The sequence below is a fragment of the Monopterus albus genome, unplaced genomic scaffold (assembly GCF_001952655.1).
Source record: "Monopterus albus unplaced genomic scaffold, M_albus_1.0 scaffold262.1, whole genome shotgun sequence".
NCBI classification, from domain to species: domain Eukaryota; kingdom Metazoa; phylum Chordata; class Actinopteri; order Synbranchiformes; family Synbranchidae; genus Monopterus; species Monopterus albus.
In genome coordinates, this window is record NW_018128142.1 from 330684 (window position 1) to 353784 (window position 23101).

The window sequence follows — 23101 nt, forward strand, 5'->3', positions numbered from 1 at the left end:
AGTGATAGTTTCTAAATTACCTAATCTTTGGTATGTCAGTATTGTGGTGCCTTGTAACTTATTGCTCAACATACCCTACACACCCATTCCAATAAAACTGAACTAATCTAATAGGCTACTTGCAAATATAATTAGACAATTTATCAATCTAAGCCCAACATTAAAATCTTCTGGTTGACATGACTTTTTTTTTTTCCTCAGACAGCTTCCTCTCCCTTAGTGTCAACTGAATATTTGAAGTGGAACAACCAATTAGACAGTAATGTCAACACTAATCTTAGCTGTGTGACTGCTTGCTGAAACTCACAGTTTCAGTGAAATATAATTAGGCCAAACAAATAGGGTAGCAGCCTAATATGTGAATACAAGTATCTAGTTTAACATGGGCTCAATAAGAAGGCAGGTGATATTTTCAGAATTAGCTTTGCCTCCTGAACAAGGTGACAGACATTGTCATGGCAGACATTTTGATTTGTCTGAGAAGGAAAGGTGGAACAAATTGAACGGTGACTCAAAGCCAGTTTACGTACGCCAGGAAACCCTATCAGTGGAGCTATTGCTAATTAATGTCATTAATCACACCTGTGCTTTCCCCGCTACCACGTGTCAAACCGTGCAAATGGAAAGGGATTAGCCTTAGAACACAAAGTAAACGGCTAATGTTAACGGAATAGGTTTCGATACGTTCTTCACAACCCTTGAGAAATTGCCTATTAACACTTTGACGCACTCGTGAAGCTGAAAGTTCAGGTAAACATAACGTTAGTTTTCGTACAACACAGGTTGGCAAGTGTTAATGTCAGAGTAGGTACACACACCTGTCTGCCATAGAGCAACCGCTGTACACACATAGTAAGACTGTGTGGTAGGAAATACATAAGTTGTGATAAAAATATATATGAAAGCATTGTTGACTAAGGAATGTTCTCAAAATATCAACATACGCATTACTGCAGTTAACGTCAGTTTGTGTGGAAGAGAGGTAGACGAAACAGTTACGCTAGGGCTAACAGCTATCTTGTCCCTAGCTAGGTAAGGGGATGTCAGATACCTGACATTTATGACAGTTTGTAACGATAAAAATTCAAGCTAATATGAAGGCTTACCGTTACAGGATTACAAGCCAGCAACTGTCATTCGTTCATGTGCCCAGTTCGACGGCTAAAACCGGCTGACAATGTCAGTGTTATGACTAGCAAGCTGGCTAACGTTTGTAGCAGGTTGTTAAAATGATGGAGATGCAGAGCTCTGCTTTGATCTCACTCGTTCATACAAGTCAGGTCCATTGACAAGAAGGCTTTAGAAGCAGACAGTAGGTAATTGCATTCTACATATTCTCCCTTCTTATTACTGTCCGGCTGTATGTAAAAAAGAAAACCGTGATGAGCGCATCGGTGGCTTCCAGTGCCACAGATACAAAGGGAGACGATTGACAGCTCCCAGGCTGCACTGCAGACTAGCTACATGAACAACTGAACGTCTTCCGCCTCTCAGCTGGGTGAAGTCACCCACTGTTAATTCAAAGTATCTCGGAAATTGTTTTGTTCTCGATTTAAAAAAAAGTGTTTTCACATTCAGCTTTGACTTTACCAAGTACAGTGTCCCCATATTTTTATACGTTGTTCTTTTGTATAAATTTATTGACGTTACCTAATAGTTCAACTGCGCAGCTTTAACATATAGCCTATTCCCGCCTCCAACCACTGAGGGGATAGGAGTCAACATTCTTATAAATCATACATTTAAATATTACACCTCAATCTGACCACAGGTCTTAGTAGTGAATATGAAAGAGAAACACATACGCTATAGGCCTTTCGCAAACCACTGTATCACACACTACAGTTCTCTTTGGCAAAGTTTCTACAGTACAGTTTTCACAAATGTTGATTTATCACTCTTTATCCATATGCATAAAACTGCTAGATTTAAAGAACACAATACATTTATCAGACCATTTCACTTCGTATAGAATGGAGGAACTCACAGGTTTAAACTTTTTTTTATTATTATTATTATTATTTTGAAAGTTCTGACCGGATGCTCTTTTCTTACTATAGTGTACTCACCACACCGGCAGTGTCATCACGCTGCAGACAAGCATCAACCTCTACTGAATGAAATAGGTCCGTTTGACTTACTTTGGATACTGTGTTGCTATCCAAAGTCACCCAGCCACACCGCGTTTTGATTAGTGTATGATTTCTTTGCCCCCTTCCCCCAGCTTTTTTTTTTTTTTGTTCTTCCTGAATACCCCGTTAACTGAATGGCAGGCTTGAAGATGCCAGCCAAAACACATGGAGCTGGAATCTTCCTGGAGATGAGGAAAAGGCTTCAGAGTGGACTACTGATTGTCGGGTAATTATTGCATTAGCTCACCAGTTAAACAGTTATAGTTAGGTACAGTTATTGTATTTCATATGAAGTTTTAATGCAAGCTAGGCTAGCTACGAACATTAGCTAACATAGCCCGATAAATGTGAACAGGGGCTAAAGGTTCACAACAGCGCCGACATCAGAAAGTGGCTAAATTGTAGCGGAGCTAACCGGAAGAAGCAGCCGGAGGACGAATCTTGTTTTTCTTTTTTTATTTACCCCAAAATATTTATATATATAATATATGTTGCCATCCGTGTTGGGTAACTAAGCAAGAGTATATTCGAGCTGAGATTCGCTAGAGTAAGACTATTTTCAGATAAGTGTGACAGATAATGTGTGACACTGCCTATTGTATCTTCAAAACAGTTCTGAAAAATACAGAACTGCATTATGTAAAGAGATGTTCTATATGATACTTGTGTAGTACATGTACTTAATATTTCTAGTCCTTTGCATTTTGGAAGATGGAAAATTAGTTCTGCATTTCCTGTTTTTCCTCCCCACTGTCGCCAAGTGCTTGCTCAAGGGGGATTTGTTGGGTTTTCCCCATGTAATAATAATAGCATGTATGTGATAACAGTAAGGTCTAGACCTTACTTTGTAAAGTGTCCTGTGATGACTTTTGTTGTGATTTGGCACTATACAAATAAAATTTGATTTGATTTATTTGACAACCATGCCATACTTGTCAGATTAAGAATTTACATTCAAAACATCAGATCAATTTATCAAAAATGAAGCACTACCCAGCAGTATACTAAATTATTAATTTTCTCCATCTTGGCAAACGGCAACATTAAAGTAAAACTGCAGTACAAGGGAAAAGTCTGGACACATTCTCATTTGGTGTTTCTTTTTTATGTCAATTGTTTTCTACATTGTAGATTAATACATTAAGACATCAAAACTGCATTAACACAGTTATGTAGGAAGCAAAAAAAAGTTTTGAACAAAGGAAAATGTTTTAAATTTTAGATTTTTCAAAGTAGCCACTGTTGACGATGAATTTGCACAATATTGGCAATATTCTCAACCAAGTTCATAAGGTAGTTCATGTGTAATAATACATCAGTAATTATGATCCTGTAGTAAAAAGCTGACATTGACAATTAGCGTGAATACTTTTATTTTGGATGCTTTAGGTACATTTTGTTGTTGATACATCTTTAATTTTTAAGTAAAAATCTGAAAGCATGATTTTTCCTAATGGAGTCATTTTATGGTGTGATTGCTATTTTTGACACAAGTACATGATGTAATACTTCTCCTCCACCAGTGTTGCTTGTCTGTCTTTAGCATTGAGTCTTGGTAGCATGTTGCTGTTGTGCAGAGTCCCATTGGCAAAAAACATATAAACTCAGTGTCTTCTTGTTTCATACAGACAGCAGATGTATTGTTTGGATATCAAATATAATATAATTTCCAATGAAATAGCTATACATGTGCTGTAAATATCAGCCATGATCAGAGCCAGAGTAACATGTCTTCACGGGCGACCAGTGATCGGCCTCTGCTTGCTGAGAGTAGATGTAGTACACCTGCAATATCAGCAGATGGAGGTAATTGTTGTTCTGTTCTTTTTCACAGAGCACTGAATGTAGCCGGCCCAACTGCACAGTGTGAGCAGTCTTATTACATATAACTACATTTTCCACAGTGAATACTGGGCTGAAAGTTTTGTGAAGATGAGAAGTGCTACAGCAGAACCACTCAGAGTAGGATTGTACTCTGTCAGTGTTTCCAGTAATGTAAAAAAAAAAATCAAGAAAAATTTAATAAGAATCTCCCAAAATACATCTTTGTAACTAGAAGAACTACTCAGCCTGCATCCAATACTGCTTAGACAGCAGAATCCAGTACGAGTTAAAGATGGTATTTGCAATTGTAGTAGCATTATTTATAGTAGTTCTTTACTGTAATAAGTTCAGTTCTGCGTGGCATGTTGTGGTGGTAACTGGACTGTCACATAATACTGTCCCACTCAGAATGCCTGCATAGAAAAAAACACATTTTGTTCAACCACCAAGGCTGCCTCATTAATTACTGTATGAGACTGTGACTGACTACAGATTCAGCTGAATCCATATGTCTTTGACACTGGACAAATGCATTTGTGCAGGATAATTTGATGTTTGCCAGGTTTTGGGGAAATTGGCTTGTTGGTTAATTTATTATGCATAAGTATGAACAATAGAGAGAACAAAATGATCCAGCTTCTTGAGCTGATAGCTTATGACTTAAGTAAAACAATCAGTCCATTTGATATGATTTTTTTGATTTGATTTATTCTTTCAAGCATGTAAAGACAGCTGATATGTCAACACACATAATTTTACACATATCCAACAAACACATAATCCAATATCAATTTGCTTATACCTAGTACATGCTTGAATGGAGTAGGAAGAAGTCAGACTTACCCAGTCCTACCCCCTGACATCATCTTACCATCATTGGTTTACAAGCAGTATCTCTACATAGATAATTCTCTTCTACACCACACAAGTAATATACTAAGGAATTATTACAAAGTGTTAACATTCATACACCACACCCACAATGTTCCATCTCATTAATCATTAAACCTGTTCTTGCATATATCTTGATTGACACATACCTTTATATTTATGTTTAAACTCGTCAATTCTATTACTATTTTTTATGTCCACACTTAAATTATTCCATAGTTTTACCCCACTTATGGAAATACAAAATCTTTTTTTGGTTGTACGTATAGCATGAATTTTTAAATTTAACTGACCCCTTAAATTGTATCCCCCTTCCCTTTCATTAAATAGTTTTTGAATTCCACCAGGTAATAAATTGTTCCTGGCTTTATACATAAACACAGCAGTCTTATATCCCACTAAATCAAAACATTTTTAACAATTTAGACTGTATGAAAGCTCCATTGGTGTGATCCCTATATCCCATTCTATGCACAATTCTTATCGCTCTTTTTTTGTAATATATACAATGGTTGAAGTGAGTAATCAGTAAGTAAACAGTTGTACTAATCGCTGAGTCATTTTAGTAATTTTCCATGCTAAAATGCCAAACATTCACGGGTTACTGCTGGCAAATGTAAGGGCTTGCCATATACATTATAACTGACTGAATATTTCTGGGACTGTTTATGTATTATAATCAATTACAGCCCTAGTCATGATGTGACTGTTATGAATACACAGGTTACTTATGATCATCTTAAAATAAGAGCTTGGAGTACCTTGATTTGTAATATTTTAAATAACCTACTGTAGTCTTTAACTTGGAGTGTGGCCCTGAAAGTAATGATTGCTTTCATTTTTTTATAAATTTACTGATTGTCTTTTTAAAAATTACAAACACTTAAAAAATACCCATAATTTGTGGCGACTGTTGGTAACCAGATATTCAGTTTACAGTATTGTAATATATAACGAAGGCAGGCATCACATTTTTAAAACTTAGACCAAATGTTTTAACTTTTTTTGCAGGTTTTTCTGTTCTTTAACTACTCGGTGAATTATCTTATTGTTGCTGCTTGACTGGATTGCTGAAGTGGAGCACTGAAGTGATGATGATGTACCTATAATAGCTTCTCTTGCAGACAGGGCATACATTTTGTGTGTATTTACTTTAAACCTACATGTGTAAAGCATCTGCTCCTGTCTGCTTCCCAGGAAAGATGTAGCCAGAGGTCCTGGTGATGTAGTTGTGACAGGTGGTGATTCCTCCCTGTGCATTCGGACTCCGCGAGGCGAGCTGGGCCTGGCTTTGCCCACAGGAGTCACCTTGGAGCAGGGCTCTTGCGTTCCAACGCCCGCGGGAGAGTTCAGTGCAGAGGAGCTGCATTACAGACTGCGCATCAATGTCACACAAACCTCAGATGAAGGTAATGCCCAGAATACACATCCAGACATGTGCAAGGCCCCTCTGCTTGGCTAGACTCCTCTGTAGCCAGATGAGAACAAAGTCCTTTCATAGCCATTAAGAGCTTGCTGTCTAATCTATAATTAATTGGGTTGAGTCACTTGGTCATCTGAGTCAGTGAAGGTGTAAGTTATGCTTTCACCATCCTCAACAGCCCATTAATAATGTCATCAGTCATGAGAATACTCCCTTTAAGTTTCAAATTCATCTCATGTCATCAGATGTGCACCCCAGAGTTGTTACATAATATCCCCAAACTCCATCTTTAGTATGACCTGAGGTTTTTTGTGACTCCTGGTGTGACAAGGAGTTATAGAATTATAGAATTTGTGTCCCCCCTTTTGCTCTGTAGTGCAAGGTTACCACCCTTTTACTAAATCTGAATCCTTTTTTTAATTCTCCTTTGGCCCTCTACAGAGGCTGCTGACAGTGTGATGGAGACACTCCGGGCAAAAGAAACTTATTGCTTCTACTGCCAGCGCTGCATGACCAGGCTGCTTGAGGACAGGTGGGAGGAGCAGACAGACATGGAAGAGCATCACTGGGAATGTTTTTTTTTATTTAGACCCTCCTCCGCAGAAACAGCAGAGAGTGTTTATTGATGTTGTGACCCAGAGGTAGAAGTGATGGTCTGAAAATTGATGGACAGAGCCAAAGTGCACAGTTGTCTGCCTGCCTGGGTTAGAGTTATCGAGTCAGTGTGATGTAAGGGTCTGTGTTACCCATAAAAAACAATTGTGGTTCTTACCTTGAGGTGGTTCAGTTGAACCGTGGGATTGTTCTTATTGCCTTCAGCTTGTAGGTTCCTTTGGTCAGCAGTGTTACATGCTGCAAATAGCAATAGCTGTGTCACCGAGACCTTTGCCCTCAGGCTATGTTTCTCAGCAATAACTCACAGAGAGTTGCCAAATTTTTATTCTTTCAGCAAGATGTAGGAAAAGTAGAAATGTCAGTCTTGTGTTCACAGCAAGGTAAAGTGTTATAATGTCAAGAGCATATGCCTTATTATGCTTTGTTACAATGTGTTCTGTTTTGTGGTTTCTCTACCATTATGTGCAGTCACCACAAAGTGACCTCTAAAAGTTTTCTTTGTTCAGTCTACAGTAAAACAGTGCTGTACTATATAATAAATAAAACAAGTATTGTACCAATACATTTTTATTTAAAAAAAAGTGGTTAAATAACTATATGTAATGTGAGATGGGTCACTAGTCATGACGATCTCACCGGAACTTATCTCCCAACTCTGCAGCTCCAGTCAGTTCTAATGAGCTTTTAGTGTCTTTCAGCCCAGTGGTTTTAGGGTCCAAAGCTTCTCACAGCTCACAGCAGCAGTAGTAATTATTTTCACTTAAAAAAAAAATACACTACTGCTCAGCAGAAAACTCCACTAAGTTTGCAACTAGCTAGTAAACATAATAGAGCATTTAGCAACTAAAGACGCAGACATTTCTTTCAGGAGTTGAAACCAATGCAGGACTAAAAGGAGGGTGTCCAACAATAAAATGTCAAATGAATGGGTTGTGATTAGTTGGTGTAAAAACTTTATAAGGTCATAATACAGTGTTAATATTGTTTATAGTAGGTTTCACCTCTCCCAAAGTGGCCAAAATCCAGGCAATGTTGCTTTAAACATATGTGAATACAGTATATTATTGTGTAACTCAAAAGTGATGGTGTCCTTTCATATATATATATTAATTAAATAGGGTGGTCATTGTAAACAAACATTCCATTCGGGGACTCTGTTGTATGCTCACATTCAGTCTATGAAAATGCATACCTCAATCACTGTGGTGACTTTTGCCTGATTTCTCTCCCTTGTATTCAGATCTTGTCTGATCCTCAGGGAACTCTGGGCTTATTGGGAGATAACAGCTCTCAATGTAGCAAGAAGCAATTAATACAATTTCCAAATATCACTGAACAATGATAGAAAGAAAGCCTGTAATTGCGTTTTTGTTTCCATTCTTCTGCAGAGTATTTAAACGAGTTCTTCCTCTCCCTAATGGCAACTGGAACGCCATTGTGGACGACTGGTGTTGCCACCCAGATCCATTCGCTAACAAGAAAATGCTGCCCAGAGAAGAGGATTGTTTACTGGGTGACACCTTCCTCCTCCTAGCCAGAGATGACACCTGTGAACAGACTCTCACTGTTCAACTGAGCCCTGTTGACACAGAGGACAGTCAAGATCCAAAGGTGAGGGATGTGCAAAGGAAAACGAGGGGCTGTTGCTTTAGCAGGAAGACAAAGCCTCTAAAACGGCATGCCAGGGTTTGTACAGTTAGGGTGTTCCTAGAAAACAAAAAGGTCTGAGGGGAAATTACATTAAATTTAAAGAAATAAAGCAGTAAAATGTTTGCTTTCTACTGTGTGTGAGCAATAAAAGATTTTTTTAATAAAACATTTTTTTTAGCTGTATCATCAGCCACACAGTCAGTCCTCAAACAGGTGCATCAGTGAAGTCCAACTCTAGCTCTCAGTAGACCAAGACTGATCTCCCTGTTTTTCTATTAGTCATTCTCTGCATGAGTGGCACTCTTTGCATGAGTGGAACTGAGACAAACATAAAAGCAGATAGAAAGAGCAGGGGGAACAAATTACACTCTGGCTGATGGATCTCCTTCTCTCTCTCTCTCTCTCTCTCTCTCTCCTCTTCTGGCTTCTGTGCTGGTTCTAGTAGCTATTGATTGCCATTTTATACCAGCCAAGTTAAACATGTATGCTTGGGATTGATTCCTGTTTTTTACCTGTGTTCCATACAGAAACCCTGCCGCCGGCTGGCACTCGTCTCCTGTAAGAGCTGTTCTTCAGTGCTGGGAGAGGCTGTTGCACCAGGTACCGGATTCATCAGTCTAATAGTTGATTCATAAGTAAACATAATTTTCAGTTGTCTGAATGACCCTTTCTGTGTTGTATCTCACAGAGACCCTGAAACTGTATGTCACCCAGGTGGTGGTGGAGCTTGTAGTGGGAGGCAGAACACCAGAACCTTCACTTAACAGGCCGGTTTTTAATCCAAACTTCTAGTGGTGATAATTAGGAAACTGTGGCTGTTAAACAAGCTGTTTCACAGGGAAACAAACAACAATTAGTTATTACATGCAGCAGATCCAGGAGAGAAAATATAGTCATACAGTCTTTGTGACTGTTTTTTTTTTTTGACCTCCGTAATAAATTCAGGGACCATAAATCAGTTGTAATTCATTTGTATGTCAGGCTCACACAACATCTGAGACACCACTGATTGGATTTTGCTGGCACTTTGGGGAATATCAGAACTGTTTGTCTGTGTGCCCCCCCCCCAATATTTCTAATAGTTCTGGTTTTAACATTTTAATAACCACATCTCCCACTGTGCGAGTCTGAATTATTTAAAGATTATGCACAAACGTTGGCACTTCACTCTTAGTTTTTGACATCTCTTTAAAGCTTTAAAACCACTGTCTGTACATGAACTCAGTGATTAGCTGTATTATTTGACTCAAGATACTATTGACAAGAATAGTACTGGGCATACATTTGACCATACAACACTTTTTTCCAAATTTATCTAAGCAGAGGCATAAACACCATGTCATTTTGCCAGAAGCCAAAGTCCACTCCACTGAACATTGTCTCCTTTGAACAGATCTCTCTTCCTGGAGAGGATTGTAGCAGCCAGGCTGCTGGTGCTGTCCACCTCACTGAGCACCTTCCACTTCTGTGTACAGACTTCAGATGGAAACGCTTTCTTATTGGTAAGAACATGTCATAAGCAGAGAAACATGCGACATGTTGGTAAAAGCAGAGTCCTCAGTTGTTGAAACACAGGAGATAGTGACATGGCAGGTTCTTGAAGCGATATGAAAAGGTGATTGGCACATTGGCATACTGCCGGGCCTCTTAAAAATCAGCCACAAGTGGATTATAACAAGTGGCTCTTTGTAAAACAACAGTAACACACCACTGCAATAAGAGATCACAATTGCTCACCAAATGTATTATTTTGGGGTGTACATATGCTGAGGACTACAATGATCCATTTCATAATGTAGTAGTATGTTTACACATCACTTGTATACAAGGCTTCAATGCAAACACATCTGCTTTAGTGTTTGACTAATGTTTTAAACAAAGCTGGCAGATGATATTCTAACCCCGAATGTGTATAAGTGGGTGCATAGAGTTTATATGATTTGTTGCCCATGTGATGTCAAGCATGTGTATCTCAAGTGTCTTTCCCTCCTGCAGCTCTGGCTACTCAACATCGACTCCATCATAGCGTCAGTCCCACAGGCATGTATTGGGGGTGAAAGGTCTGTCAGCTCTCCTGGACTTCACACTTCATCACCCAGAGCCGCCAGAGCCCTGAAGCTCCTCTATGTGGCCTGCTCCAGCACAAGCACCCAGCAGAGAGAGTAAATGAAGACACTTACCGAATCCTCCACCGCTCCAACCCTCCACAACCGCCACCCAAGACTTTGTTTTCCTATCCTTTTATCTTTCCCACATACCCTCTCAATCACCACCTGCCTTGGCTCACTGAGGAATGAAAGGGCACTTTTGTTGGTGAACAGACTTTAGGTCTTAATAGAACACTTTGCACTAAGGGTCCCTGCTCAGACGTAATTGCCACCAAAGGTGGTTGTAGTCTCAAAGCTGTCAGTTGCGTAAGCTGCACTCGTGTTTGTTGCACATACAGGGGGATGTTGTTTTGACTGGAGAGAGGCTCTGTGTACCTTGCTGTGATGCATTAGAGAGGTGTAGGCGGATGTGCTGCTGCATGTGGTTCTCTATGTTCAGTACAGCAGCACCCCACTGGAAGGGCCTTCCACCCTCATTATTTTCAAGTGAATCAGCAGTCAGCATTTTTCCCTCCTCCTCTTCCCTGGAGCTGGGTAGAGTGAAGACAGAGCAGGAAAATCTTGTTGTTTCTGCCATTTTGACAAGCCTACCAGCTGGCTGACAGAGGAGGAGTAATTAGAAGCAAAACTCACATGAAAAGAGGAAAGCACCTGTCTTCTCAGTCAAAGCATTATGAGTGCAATTACATGATTAACTGTATGAGCTGAGTGATGCATGAGAAAACTGTTTCACTACAAGTGCATGCTGGGTATCAAGAGAGATGTCCTTGTGACAGCACCTTTTGACTAGAGAAGTCCTGTTCATGTCAAACCTGAATGCGAGTTAACAGCACTGAATTTCAGTTGTTGTATCAGCTATTTCATACTGCAGAGGTACAGTAAAACCATCCATTGCCAGAAATGGATAAAATATCTGTTCCTTTAGAGTTAAACCTCCTGGCTTAAAAGCTGTTCACGATAGAGCCTGAATGACATTTGTGTGTTATAAAAAGTCTAATCACAATGAGTCCTCTGATATTCATATTTTAACAATTCTGATAAGGATTCTTGAATTTTTTTTTTTTTTTTTTTTTTAGAGAATTTTTTCTGTTTCTTAGATTTCTCTGAACTCTGGCAAAGCTAAATGCTGGTGTTGCACTTCACTTCCCCTACATAATTTACCATTCATCCTTCATCACTCATCTCTGACATTTTTAAATTAAATGTTGAGCCTGGGGAGCGGAAATTCCCAGGATGGCAGCCCTCTTATTTGGGATATGGTGGGCTGAAACCAGGGGTTGTGATGTGTGTTCTTACAACTGCCAGTAATTGGCTGGAGAATCAGTGAGCCAATACCTAAGTGGCTTATGCTTGTCACTAATGGTAGTGATTTGATTATGAGTTGAGTGAAAGTGGCCAGCACCATCGCAATCCGGTACAATGGGAAACAGGAAGCGTCATAGTTATGGAAATAGAATAATTCTGATATATGAGGAATCAAATCCTGTTTCTGATGACATTAATTACATTACCATGCAAAATATATAATGATTTAGACTGGTTTGGGTCAACATGTAGACATCACAGCTTGATTAGATTTGCTACAACCTGATTAAGACGCTAGTTATTGAGTGGCAAATGGCAAACATTCTCTGTACACTGGTGTAGCAGGAGTGTTTCTTCAGTTTGATGTCTCCAGTAGAACTATCAAAACACTGTGAAGACTTTTCCCTCTCAGGAACTGCATAAATTAACCTGAACAAAATGGATCAGCACTGCACTCTGATACAGCATCAGTCTCTTTTCTCAGTCACTCTTCCTCTTCTTCTTTCAGGCGCCCTCTTCCACTCATGCACACAGACTGATGCCACATATGCAGTGTACTCACCGTCAATCCACTTACTTGTATCCCTACTTATTCAGTTCACTTTACACTGTAAAACTACTTAATTGAAATGGCAGGGCAGTGCTTCAGTATGGGATTTACTGTAGCTACTCAGTCGTCTTGGCAGTATAATGCTTTGGCAGAGTATAAATCAGACTGACTCTGTGTGTATGTGTGTTTTTAGCATTGTAACCAGCTGGGAGGTCAATGCCATAGGACATCCTTTGGTGCTGCCGCTGAAGGTGTGTGAGGAGCTGCTGCAAGTGATAGATGACAGCAACTCTAAACTTCCCGCATCGATGCGTTGCATGAGGTCCTATGAGGTAAGACAGGTACTATGTACTGTAATGGATGATGTCTATGGTATGTCGATCCTTGGCATGACAAGCATTAACCATAAACTTTATTGCCAAGTATTTTTTTAAAAAAATACAAGGAATTTGACTCCAGCTCAATGGCTCCTGATGTGCACCACATAAAAATGAAATAAATAATAGAATAAATAAATGCAAAAAATATATACAAGTTAAAAAGCACACATTAAAAGAGCAACATGGACCAGCTGTTCATTAGTTTAATAGCCTGGGGGAAGAAACTGCCTCTGTGCCTGGTTGTATTAGTGCACAGTGACCTGTAGTGCTGTCTGGAGGGGAGGAGTTCAAAGAGTTTGTATCCAGGGTGTGAGGAGTCAGCAGAAATCTTCTCTGCTCTCCTTTTGACTTGTAAGGTGTACATGTCCTCCATGGAGGGAAGACTGGCACCGATGATTTTCTCTGCAGTCCTGACTGTCCGCTGGAGTTTGTTCCTGTCCTGTTTGGTTGCTGAGACAAACCAGACAGTGATGGAAGTGCAGAGAACAGACTCGATGATTCCCCTATAGAATTGAATCAGCAGCTCCTGAGGCAGGTTGAACTTCCTGATCTGACGCAGGAAGTACGTCCTCTGTTGTGCCTTCTTGATGATGGTGCTGATGTTGGATGTCCACTTCAAGTCCCGAGAGATTGTGGAGCCCAGGAACTTGTAGGACTTTACTGCTGATACAGTGCTGCCGAGTATAGTAAGTGGAGATAGGGTGGGGGAGTTCCTCCTAAAATCCACTATCATCTCCGCTGTCTTCCGTGTGTTCAGCTCCAGGTTGTTACGACCACACCACAGGACCAGCTGTTCAACCTCCCATCTGTAGGCCAACTCGTCACTGTCTTGAATGAGGCCGTTTTTTGATATTTCTAAAATGCTTACCCTGATACTGTGTGATGTAAACAAATGCTGAAAGTCTTCTAATGCAGCTCCAGCAACGGCATGGGCTCTTTTAGCAGACAGCACTCACTTATTTCACTTCTTACTTACAGCACCTTGTTTTCCCTTTACTCAGTAGTGCCTTTACTCTGCCTTAATTAATTTCATGATTCAGAGCTTTCAATTAACGGCTTTGCTTTAGGGATTATGTGGGTCAAATGGAAGGTTTTACTTTTGTCAGCCTTATGTCAGTTTCTATACACCTCTAATAGAGCAAAATGTGTATATTTAACCCGAGTTGCCAAGGAAGACCCCTTGAGTAGAAAGTAGGAGGTGTTAACTTTGCTGACAACTCTATTCTCCTAGCCATTTTAAACACAGTGGCAGGGGTAATTAGCACCATTATCCTCCACTTCCTGCTCAGAAAGTTTAGGAAGTGGCTCCTACCCCTTAAACAAGTTTTCCATCAGATGAAAAAAATAAGAGCTGGAGAAATCAACCATAAGCAAATGTGGAGCTGCCTTTGTAGTCAGCCTAGGTGGGGGATGTTCAACTGAAGGCTTGAAGTCTTTCTTAGTCTGAGGGGACTGGAGTGATGCTCTAAAGAAGGAATTCTCCCTTGCAGTGGAAAAATGACCTGTCCAAAGATTTTTCCTTTTCTGTTTCTTTTTTTGTTAGTTTGTGTAAAGATTGCACATTAATACAGTAACAAATTCATTACTCAGTATTGAAATGAAACAGGCTTCCATGGCCACAATTATCATGTGAGCATGAGGACACAAAAGAATGACTATGATCTTGAGGGACACATTTACTAACAGCACATGAAAGTTACCAGCCATCTCTTCCATTGTGGTGCTTGTTTTAATGGTAACTGACCATTCACTAAACCCCTCCCTCTACAGTAACTGTCAAATCATAGCGAGTATAGCTAGGCATGGCAGGTCTGTCCACATGCCAAAGCAGTGCACACAGGCCTTTATTAAGAGCTGTACTTGGAGGGTGGTGTCTTTATTTTAGCATTTAAAATAACCATGGATTTCTCTGCTTTAAGGAATAGTGAGATACAGTCATTAGCATGTCCAACTACCTAGCTTCCTCCATGCTAGGCTTGAGCTGACTGTCAGATCAACTGACAAGAAACAGTTAAATGCATGATATACTCAACTGTAGACCTATTGGAGATTTTCTGTTTCTCTTCAGCAGCTATGCTGTGAGAATGGGTGAGCTTAGCTACTTTGGCCTTTTGGCATTATCATGTACGCAGCCATAAAGTGCATAATACCAGTTTCACTGGGTTCTCATTTTAACACAAGTCAGAAGTATTAAAATAAACTGGAGCATAATTTCAACCAGCTCATAGACTTTTAGCTTGCCACAGCTGATGACGTGTTGTCATCTCAGCCAGCAAACCTGAAGGTTTCCTGCCAGAAATAAGAGGACAGCTTTGGTCTAATCAAGGAACACTTTGTTTCACTTTGAATTTTGAGTGGTGCATCTTCCACAATTCATTCTGAAGTGCATACAAAACCTCCAGTCCTCTTCCTACCTACAGAAGCCTCCATTCTTGTTAGAAATGTATTGAAAAAATGCTTACTACTATAGTTTCTCTTTCACCACAAGATGACAAACTGATGCAAATTCAGAACTGCATCTTTTCTTTCTGCCACATTGTTCTACAAAAATAAGCAGTTTTGTTGTTTTCTGAGGTAATAACATGACAATGGTGGGCAGGGGAGATGGCTACAGATAGTGCGACCCAAACACAGGACACAGTGCCTGGTGGTAGAAGTGGTTACAGCAGTAAAAAGGGTGTGATAAATTGGCACACTTGAACACTTCCTGATAGTAGAAGGCTGTTGTGCTGTGGGCAGCAGAGAGCAGAAGGTAATGTGATCATAGGGCCGTCTAGAGTTACGTGACGTGGTCTGGGAACATTTGAGTGCCCCTGTTTAAAAAGTGAACAAAAGCCCTCCTGAGAAGAGCAAATGACATTATCATTCACAATTACTTCCACCCAATTTAAAGGAAAAGTGTGTATTATGGCCACACTTTTAGCCTTGTATACAATATAAGGCTGTGATGACATTTTCTCACTAACTTCACTGTTGTCCTTTAGGGAAGCAATACTGTACAAGTAGCCATATGTTCAGACAGGATTTAACAAATTTAACTTATTTGGAGGACAAAATAACACGGGATATTAAAGGGCCAGCACTCCCACTCTTTTTCTGTCTGATTCGGATCAGGTTGAAATAAAGTGGAGCTATGCTGAGAGCAGCTCCATTCACTAGACATTTTCATGGCAGACATTTTGACATGTCATAACAGTACAAGTACAGGTGTAGCTATATTTCGATGAGGCTGTTCTCAGCCCATGATATTGTGCATACTGGAAGGCCGACTTACTGCTTACTGGGACACTCAGTGAGCCATCATTAATGTTCTCCCAGATCTCGTTATGTCAAGCTGTGCATCAAGCTGACACAAGATGGGTCTGAAATGTAGACTTAACAGAAGAGAAGCCATATGTCATACAAGTAAATATGAAACGGCCACACAAACATATCCAAGCATCCCCTGTGCACATTATGTGTATCCCAAAGGAGCATACTGTACAAGCTCAAGCTTGCAGTCTAAACATACAAAGCAAGATTGTAGGTAGCCTACATTTACCTTTGTAGCAATGCCCATCATAGGGTAGATAATGGAGATGACTTGACCATTTGTTGTGTGAACATTACTGCTTGTGTATTACTAGGCATTTTTCACTGCAGATATTTTGACTCGCGTGTAAATGTCTGTGCAAGTTGTAAGCAACGATAAGGCTATGATTTGTCAGATACAAACCTGTAGTCTGCCAAGTATGTTACACACAAGGAATTTGTTTCTGGTACAGAACCGAGGCAGCCATCTGTGGCGCCAGCTCACACCGATGGCTCTAAACATCAGGGGCAATTTAGGGATTCAGTGTCTTGCCCAAGGACACTTGGACACGTGGACTGCAGGCACCAAGTTTCAAACCACAGACCCTCCGGTTGGGAGATGACTGCTCTACCCACTGAACACAATCGCCCCCAAGCAATCTACGGTTACATTCATGCCTACCCATTCTACATTAAATGTGTAATCAAATCCATTACATTGACTACATTAAATGTGGAACTCACTGGCTCCCAGTACACTTTTTTTTCAACATAGCATATCAGTCACAACCCCACTAACACAGGACTTCAGCAGTGACGTAGTTTCCAGGTAGCTGTGCTTCGCTGGGCATGAGGATTTTCAGTCCCTGTGAGTAGATCAAAGCCTCTGCCATGACCCAGTCTCTTGTTATGTTGCAAGTGGAATGTCTAGTGTTGCCTGAGCTGCTATGTTCCCCGCCCTCCATCCCTGGACCTGCCAGTGTAATAGAGTGTAAAGTTGTTCCAGCTTCGAGTGGCACTCTTGGGCCTCGGAACAGATGACAACCCCCCCCACCCCCCTCAGTCCCACAGAGACGACTTGTAGGTTAGACAAAAAGTAATCCAGCATTTTACAATGAAGCCCTGAGAAGATGTTATTGATCATACATCACCTCAGTCCTTCTACAGTCTGCACAGCGTCACACCAGGAGTGGCTGCACTTAGTTGAAAGAAATTACTTCCACCAAGAAGCACAAATTTCATTTCATTACACATGGACTGATGTATAAGAAGAGGACTTTATCGGTTGAGGTGGGGCTCTTGAGATACTGTTCTGCATCAGTGTTTACATCAGAACATCTCCACTTAATGATAGAAATGAGGCTATTTACATATGAAACAACAGGGGGACTTGTGGTCAGTGATTACCACCACAGTACTAAATGAGTTGTCTTTTGATCCTATGTCCTCTTGGACAGTGGGGCAAATAAGTATTTGATACACCGCCGATTTTCCAAGTTTTCTCACTTACAATGAATGGACAGATCTGTAATTTCCATCGTAGGTACACCTCAACTGTGAGAGACAGAATCTACCCAAAAATTCCAGAAAATCACATTGTTAGATTTTTAAATAATTTATTTCCATTTTATTGCATGAAATAAGTATTTGATACCCCGCCGATTTTCCAAGTTTTCTCACTTACAATGAATGGACAGATCTGTAATTTCCATCGTAGGTACACCTCAACTGTGAGAGACAGAATCTACCCAAAAATTCCAGAAAAATCACCTGAAAGATCTAGAGAAGACCTGTATGGAGGAGTGGGCCAAAATCCCTGCTGCAGTGTGTGCAAATCTGGTCAAGAACTACAGGAAATGTCTGACCTCTGTAACTGTAAACAAACAGGTTTTGGTACCAAATATTAAGTTCTATTTTTCTATTGTATCAAATACTTATTTGCCCCACTGTAAGTAACCCCAGTAAAATATGTTGTGTGGCAGGTAGTAGAATGCTACTTGTTAATTATGTGCACTCAACAACTATGAAATACAATTCAGGCTAATAACTTAATAGTTGCATTGACAGACTGCTTGAGGTGGCCTGTAATCCATTCATTCATTCGTTTTTATGATTTTGCTCAAGTTTTCCATCCGGCGGTCATTGCATGATCAACCTATAGTATAGGCTATAGACTATATAGAAATAAGTTTCAAATTTATCTCCCAATGAGCTACTGTATGTCTAATATGATATCACACACCCCTGGAGCAGGTCATATAGCCTACTCCCTAACATGCTGCCGTCACTCCCTTGGAATTACTTTTCTGGGACTATTATTTTAGCAGTAGCTCACCTCCAGTCACTGTTTGTTATCATTTGTATAAATTACCACTGATGCACATGAGTGATGAGCAGACACTGGCATGGAGAGGAAGAAGACAGGGCCTTGAGTGAGGCAAATGCCTCATCCATCATCCCAAGACGGAGCCCGCAGTGGAGCGCAGCCATTGTTTGCAGCAGGCAGACACCCAGGAACACCAGATGGAGGAAGAGAGAGAGAGAGGACAGGGCTGAGCTGATTTGTTTCTTGGGCTTTGTTTATGTGAATGTGTTTTTGAAGTTGATTAAATTTCTACCACCTTTTTTTGGGGGGGGGAAGACATTTCAAAGTATGTGTTGCTGTGCTGATTAGCAGACTATAGAGATCCAGTACATCTGTGCTTTCGGGAACAAAAATCCTCACTTAACAGTACACACTGGATATTTTCTTATGGTAAATGATTTTTATTTTATTCTCATGTCTGACAAGTTTTTACATAGATTCCAATCTTTACAAACCTTTTATCTGTTTGTAGGTGGGATACCTGAGATTGTGAGGTCGAAGACCAGATGCCAAGCATATCGACTCACTGCTGTCAAGAATTGAGGAGGACCTGTTAAGAAAGTCGACCTTGTACATCTAGGTTTGTACTCTGTTTTGGTGCCGTCTTGCATGGTTTTCCAGTGAAGTACAACAGTGGAGATTATAGCATAATAAAATGCAGCAAGCATGTAATAGCTTGTTAAGTTGTGGCTTCTGGTTGTCTGTGTCAGCATGTTTGGAAGTGCGTCATCACCTGTGAACAGATTCATGTTGACACAGGTTGTTGCTGGGCTGCTACTGTAAATCTGAACACATATCCAGTAAGAGCAAAACTGGAAGAAAATGACATCAAACTTGGTTTTCATACAGTCAAGAGCTGCGATTATTTGTAAAGTTTTTAGTTCTAATGTATAACTATACCAAAATGCTTCATAATTGTTAAACAGCCTATATGTGAACACATGTTTGAGCATCCCTAAACTTTATTTTGTATTTTTCTGGCCATTCCCAACAAAACAGATTAAACTGTTGTATTTTTAAAAGTATCGCCTCTTTTTTTTTTTCTTTTCTTCAGTTTACTGGAGCACACTGCTGGTTGATGTGTTGGACACTGTTCTTGATTTGGCTCATGATGAAAGCTTAATGTAGAGGCACTTCAGCCCCAGGGTACAGCAGTGCATCCTCCACTTAAGTGTAATTACAGCTTGTGGAGCTAGGTGATTTCTGTCTAGTTTGGGTTTATTTGGGAGTGTTTGTCAGTGATTGATGGTATTTATGTAACATGCATGCTAGCAAGACTCAGTGAGAAAATGTATAATTAAACTCTGAAAATGGGCCTTTTAATTTGAAATGTTACAAACTCCTCACCTTCTGAATGGGCTGGTCAAGTAGTTCTCACAATATGTCAGTGCTTTATAGCCACAACAGCCATGTGGATGTTTTGGATGGCAGTTTTACTCATGTCATCGGTCCAACAACTTAGTTCGGGCTAAAATATCTATTGAATGTACTGCATTAAATTTTGTACAATTTTATATCCTTCTTTCCAGATGATAAATCCTAATAACTTTGGTGATCTTTTGACTCTTTCTACAGCTCCACTATGATGATTACATTTTTACATCTTTGTTTCTGAGTGAAATGTCTTCATAACTCAGATGAATTGTCATGAAATTTGCTACAGACACTCATTATACCCAGGGGTTAGTTTCTGTTTATTGTGGTGATCCTCTGCCTTTTCTGAACCTGGCAGATCAGATATCACTTTTGCTTTCTGTACCTACTAATCATCTGCATGTTAGCATTGTCATTTTGAGTATGTTAGCATGACATTAGCATTGTGCTCAAAGCATAGTTCAAGTGCAGCCTCAGATTATTAGTCTTGTTTCTGTGTAAGGTTAAAAGAAAGTTATAATTGAATATATTTTTTTTTACCATTTTATGATATGTGGATCAGTGTGACATATGAAAGATGAGACTTATTATAAATCAACATTAGACCTTTTACCTGTGTTAACTAGTAAAACTACCTGCAGAGCTCACTCAGTCGAGTTGAGCAAAATGATCTACTTACCACTGTATCTTATGATGCCCATACCTCTACTCTGTGGCTCTCGAACACTGCATCCAGTCTCCCCAGGATATCTCTGAGCAGCCATGCAGCTCGAATTTGTCTGGATGCCTATTTTTACACGCTCTTTGTACAGACAGGGACTATTTTCCCACTCCTGACTGCACATCTAGATCTGCTGAATGCTGATGCGGCAAGTGACAATTACTTTAAAAATACAAAGACATACTGTGCCCGCCAGGGTAGCAAAGCAGAGAGCGAACTGGCTAATTAAATTCATCCAACACTGAACCTTCAAGGGGCTCTAATTTCCTTTCTGCCCTTTTCTCTACAAGTGCAAATGAAGTAGGCTCTAAATTACCCATTTGTTTCAAGGCTGCTCAGCAGAAGGACCTACTCCACGTTGCTGCCTGCTATTGCTGTTTTGAACACACTGACAGTCACCCAGAAGCCTTGAGAAGTTGCAGGCACTGTCTTTTTTCCCTTGATACAATGGAAGTGTCAAATTAAAGGTTTTTCATCCAGTACACCGCTGTCTTGACACTGTGCAGCTCATTAGCCCTTTCAGATACTTAGTTCATGAAAAATATCAGTCTGAATAAAGGTCTACTCTGTATTCAGTCTCAGTAATTACTTGCCCATGGTTGGAGGACAGGGATAAAATACTCAACAGCCTATGGCATGAAGGAAATACATAGACTTACACCTTTGTGCAGTGTTTTAGATTTACTTTAAGACCATGCTGTATATTTATACAGATATTACTGTCATTAATGCCAATCTTGGTGATTTTTATGTTTGAAAATTATATTTAACAAATTGGTTTCATCATTCCTCTTTGATGAGTTAAATGCCACAGCAGTGATTCAACCTGAGGATCCAACATTAACTGTAGTTGAAATAGGCTTTTTATCTTCTGCGGACCATGAGTGTCTGTATAGACTTTTATAACTGTCCATCCGGTAGTTGCCGAAATATTTCCCTTTGGGCCAACATGGTGGACTGACCAACACTGCCATTCCTGAAGCAATGCAGCTGAAAAGGACACATTTATGAAATTGAGGTTTTCCCCAGACATCAAATATGTCATTGTGTTTATAGTTTTCTTGGCATGACAAGTGTACAGTCTTAGAAACAAAGCTTTCTGTCCTACACTACTTAAACGGGCACTTAATAGTACGGCTTGGTGCATATTCACACGCAGCTCCCTGCTATCTTTATGACTTCCCTCCTTTTGGACATAAATTAGAACCAAACATGACAAATACAGAGTGATCAAGTCTAGAAACACCACAGTGCAAATTTTAAATAGGATTTTTCAGGCCCATGCCTTTGATAATGTGTTTGATATTATTTTCAGATTAAGCAAGACAGCGATGTGTGAGATTACGATGTGGCCACTGTCGAATGGAAGAAATCCTTTTGGGAGAGGTCAAGCCATAAAGCTTGTCTCATCTCTGGGAGGAAATGAGCCATTAGATTGAGTTCCCATTTTAGTCACACAATCCTAATGGGTCATCTTTCCTGAGAATCTTGGTGAAAAGCAAAAACATCATGATGAACTTTCTTATATCCATTGTTTTTATATGATTCTAAAGGTGTCCTGGTTTGTTCCTGGATTTGAGAATGCTGCGCTGAGGCCCTACCCAGCTTTCTGTATCATCCTATTTTTGTCTGTTACTATTTTCATTTCATTCATTGGTTTTTCATGAGACGATAAACACGCCCAATAAATGATTGAACTGAGATTTTGAGTGAGAATACATACAGTATTACTTTCTAAGATGTCCTTGTGTGACTTTCTGTTATAAAACTATGTACAAGTCCTTGTTAGATATATAGTAGAGTGCCATGGAAATTGCGTTTATTTGTTTAAAGTCTTTTTGTTGGACCCTTTAGTCCAGACCAATATATCTCAACAAATACCAGAGATTTTGTGAATATTTCAACATGCTCCCATATGAAGTTGATGTTAGTTTTTAGTGAAATGTTTTGAAATTATTGGATGGTTTGTAATAGATTTTATACAAATATCCATACCCTGACCTTTCATCTAGTACCACCAACAGGTCAAACTTTCCCCTCATCCTGTGAAATATCTTGACATAAATTAGATGCATTGTTGCAGAATTAGTTTCCATTCGTGGTTCAAATATTATGTTTCCTAATGACTGATGATCCCCGGTCTTTCCTCCATAATGACTATTACTATTGGATGGATTGCCATGAAATTTGGTAGACATTTGTGTCCTCCTCTGGAAGAATTGTAATAACTTTAAGCTGCCTTACCCCATTTCTTTTCAGCCAATAAAGGGTCTAGTGAGACTCAAAACAAATACACACTATAAGCCACTCCTAAGCACTTTTTCCCCTGCCATCATGTCTTGTTTACTACAGATGCCTAGTTATGACAGACCTTACAAAATGAAGCCTCCAGTCCGGAGCTAGTTTTATCTGGCTATAGAGTAAATTTGGCAATCCAATGGAACACTCTGCTTACTCTGCTAATGTGGCACA

At 39.9% G+C, this 23101-nt stretch overlaps 2 protein-coding genes across 7 annotated transcripts in view; one reads left to right on the forward strand and one right to left on the reverse strand.

Moving 5' to 3' along the window:
- dop1a (DOP1 leucine zipper like protein A) overlaps nucleotides 1-1491 on the reverse strand; it is a 37341-nt gene extending 35850 nt beyond the window's left edge. For 3 of the 4 annotated variants that reach the window (XM_020621591.1, XM_020621592.1, XM_020621590.1), the window contains exon 1: nucleotides 1107-1491. The gene's annotated coding sequence lies outside the window, so the exon portion shown is untranslated. The remainder of the gene's footprint in view (nucleotides 1-1106) is intronic. The other variant, XM_020621593.1, reaches the window with a different exon arrangement.
- ube3d (ubiquitin protein ligase E3D) lies at nucleotides 560-22315 on the forward strand. 3 transcript variants are annotated; one of them, XR_002276716.1, is made up of 13 exons: nucleotides 560-750; nucleotides 2061-2126; nucleotides 2274-2358; nucleotides 6045-6256; nucleotides 6712-6802; nucleotides 8274-8496; nucleotides 9063-9135; nucleotides 9224-9302; nucleotides 9929-10037; nucleotides 10531-10697; nucleotides 12692-12830; nucleotides 19007-19114; nucleotides 22183-22315. XR_002276716.1 is itself a non-coding variant. In XM_020621594.1 (12 exons), the coding sequence occupies exons 3-12, from the start codon at nucleotides 2282-2284 to the stop codon at nucleotides 19025-19027; spliced, it is 1191 nt and encodes a 396-aa protein (XP_020477250.1). In that variant the 5' UTR covers nucleotides 560-750; nucleotides 2061-2126; nucleotides 2274-2281; the 3' UTR covers nucleotides 19028-20060. The 3 variants fall into 3 exon arrangements, 2 of the variants coding, with proteins under 2 accessions (XP_020477250.1, XP_020477251.1); XM_020621594.1 differs by lacking the exon at nucleotides 22183-22315 and having other exon boundaries at nucleotides 19007-20060; XM_020621595.1 differs by lacking the exons at nucleotides 2061-2126; nucleotides 22183-22315 and having other exon boundaries at nucleotides 19007-20061.
- The last annotated feature ends 786 nt before the right edge of the window (nucleotides 22316-23101 follow it).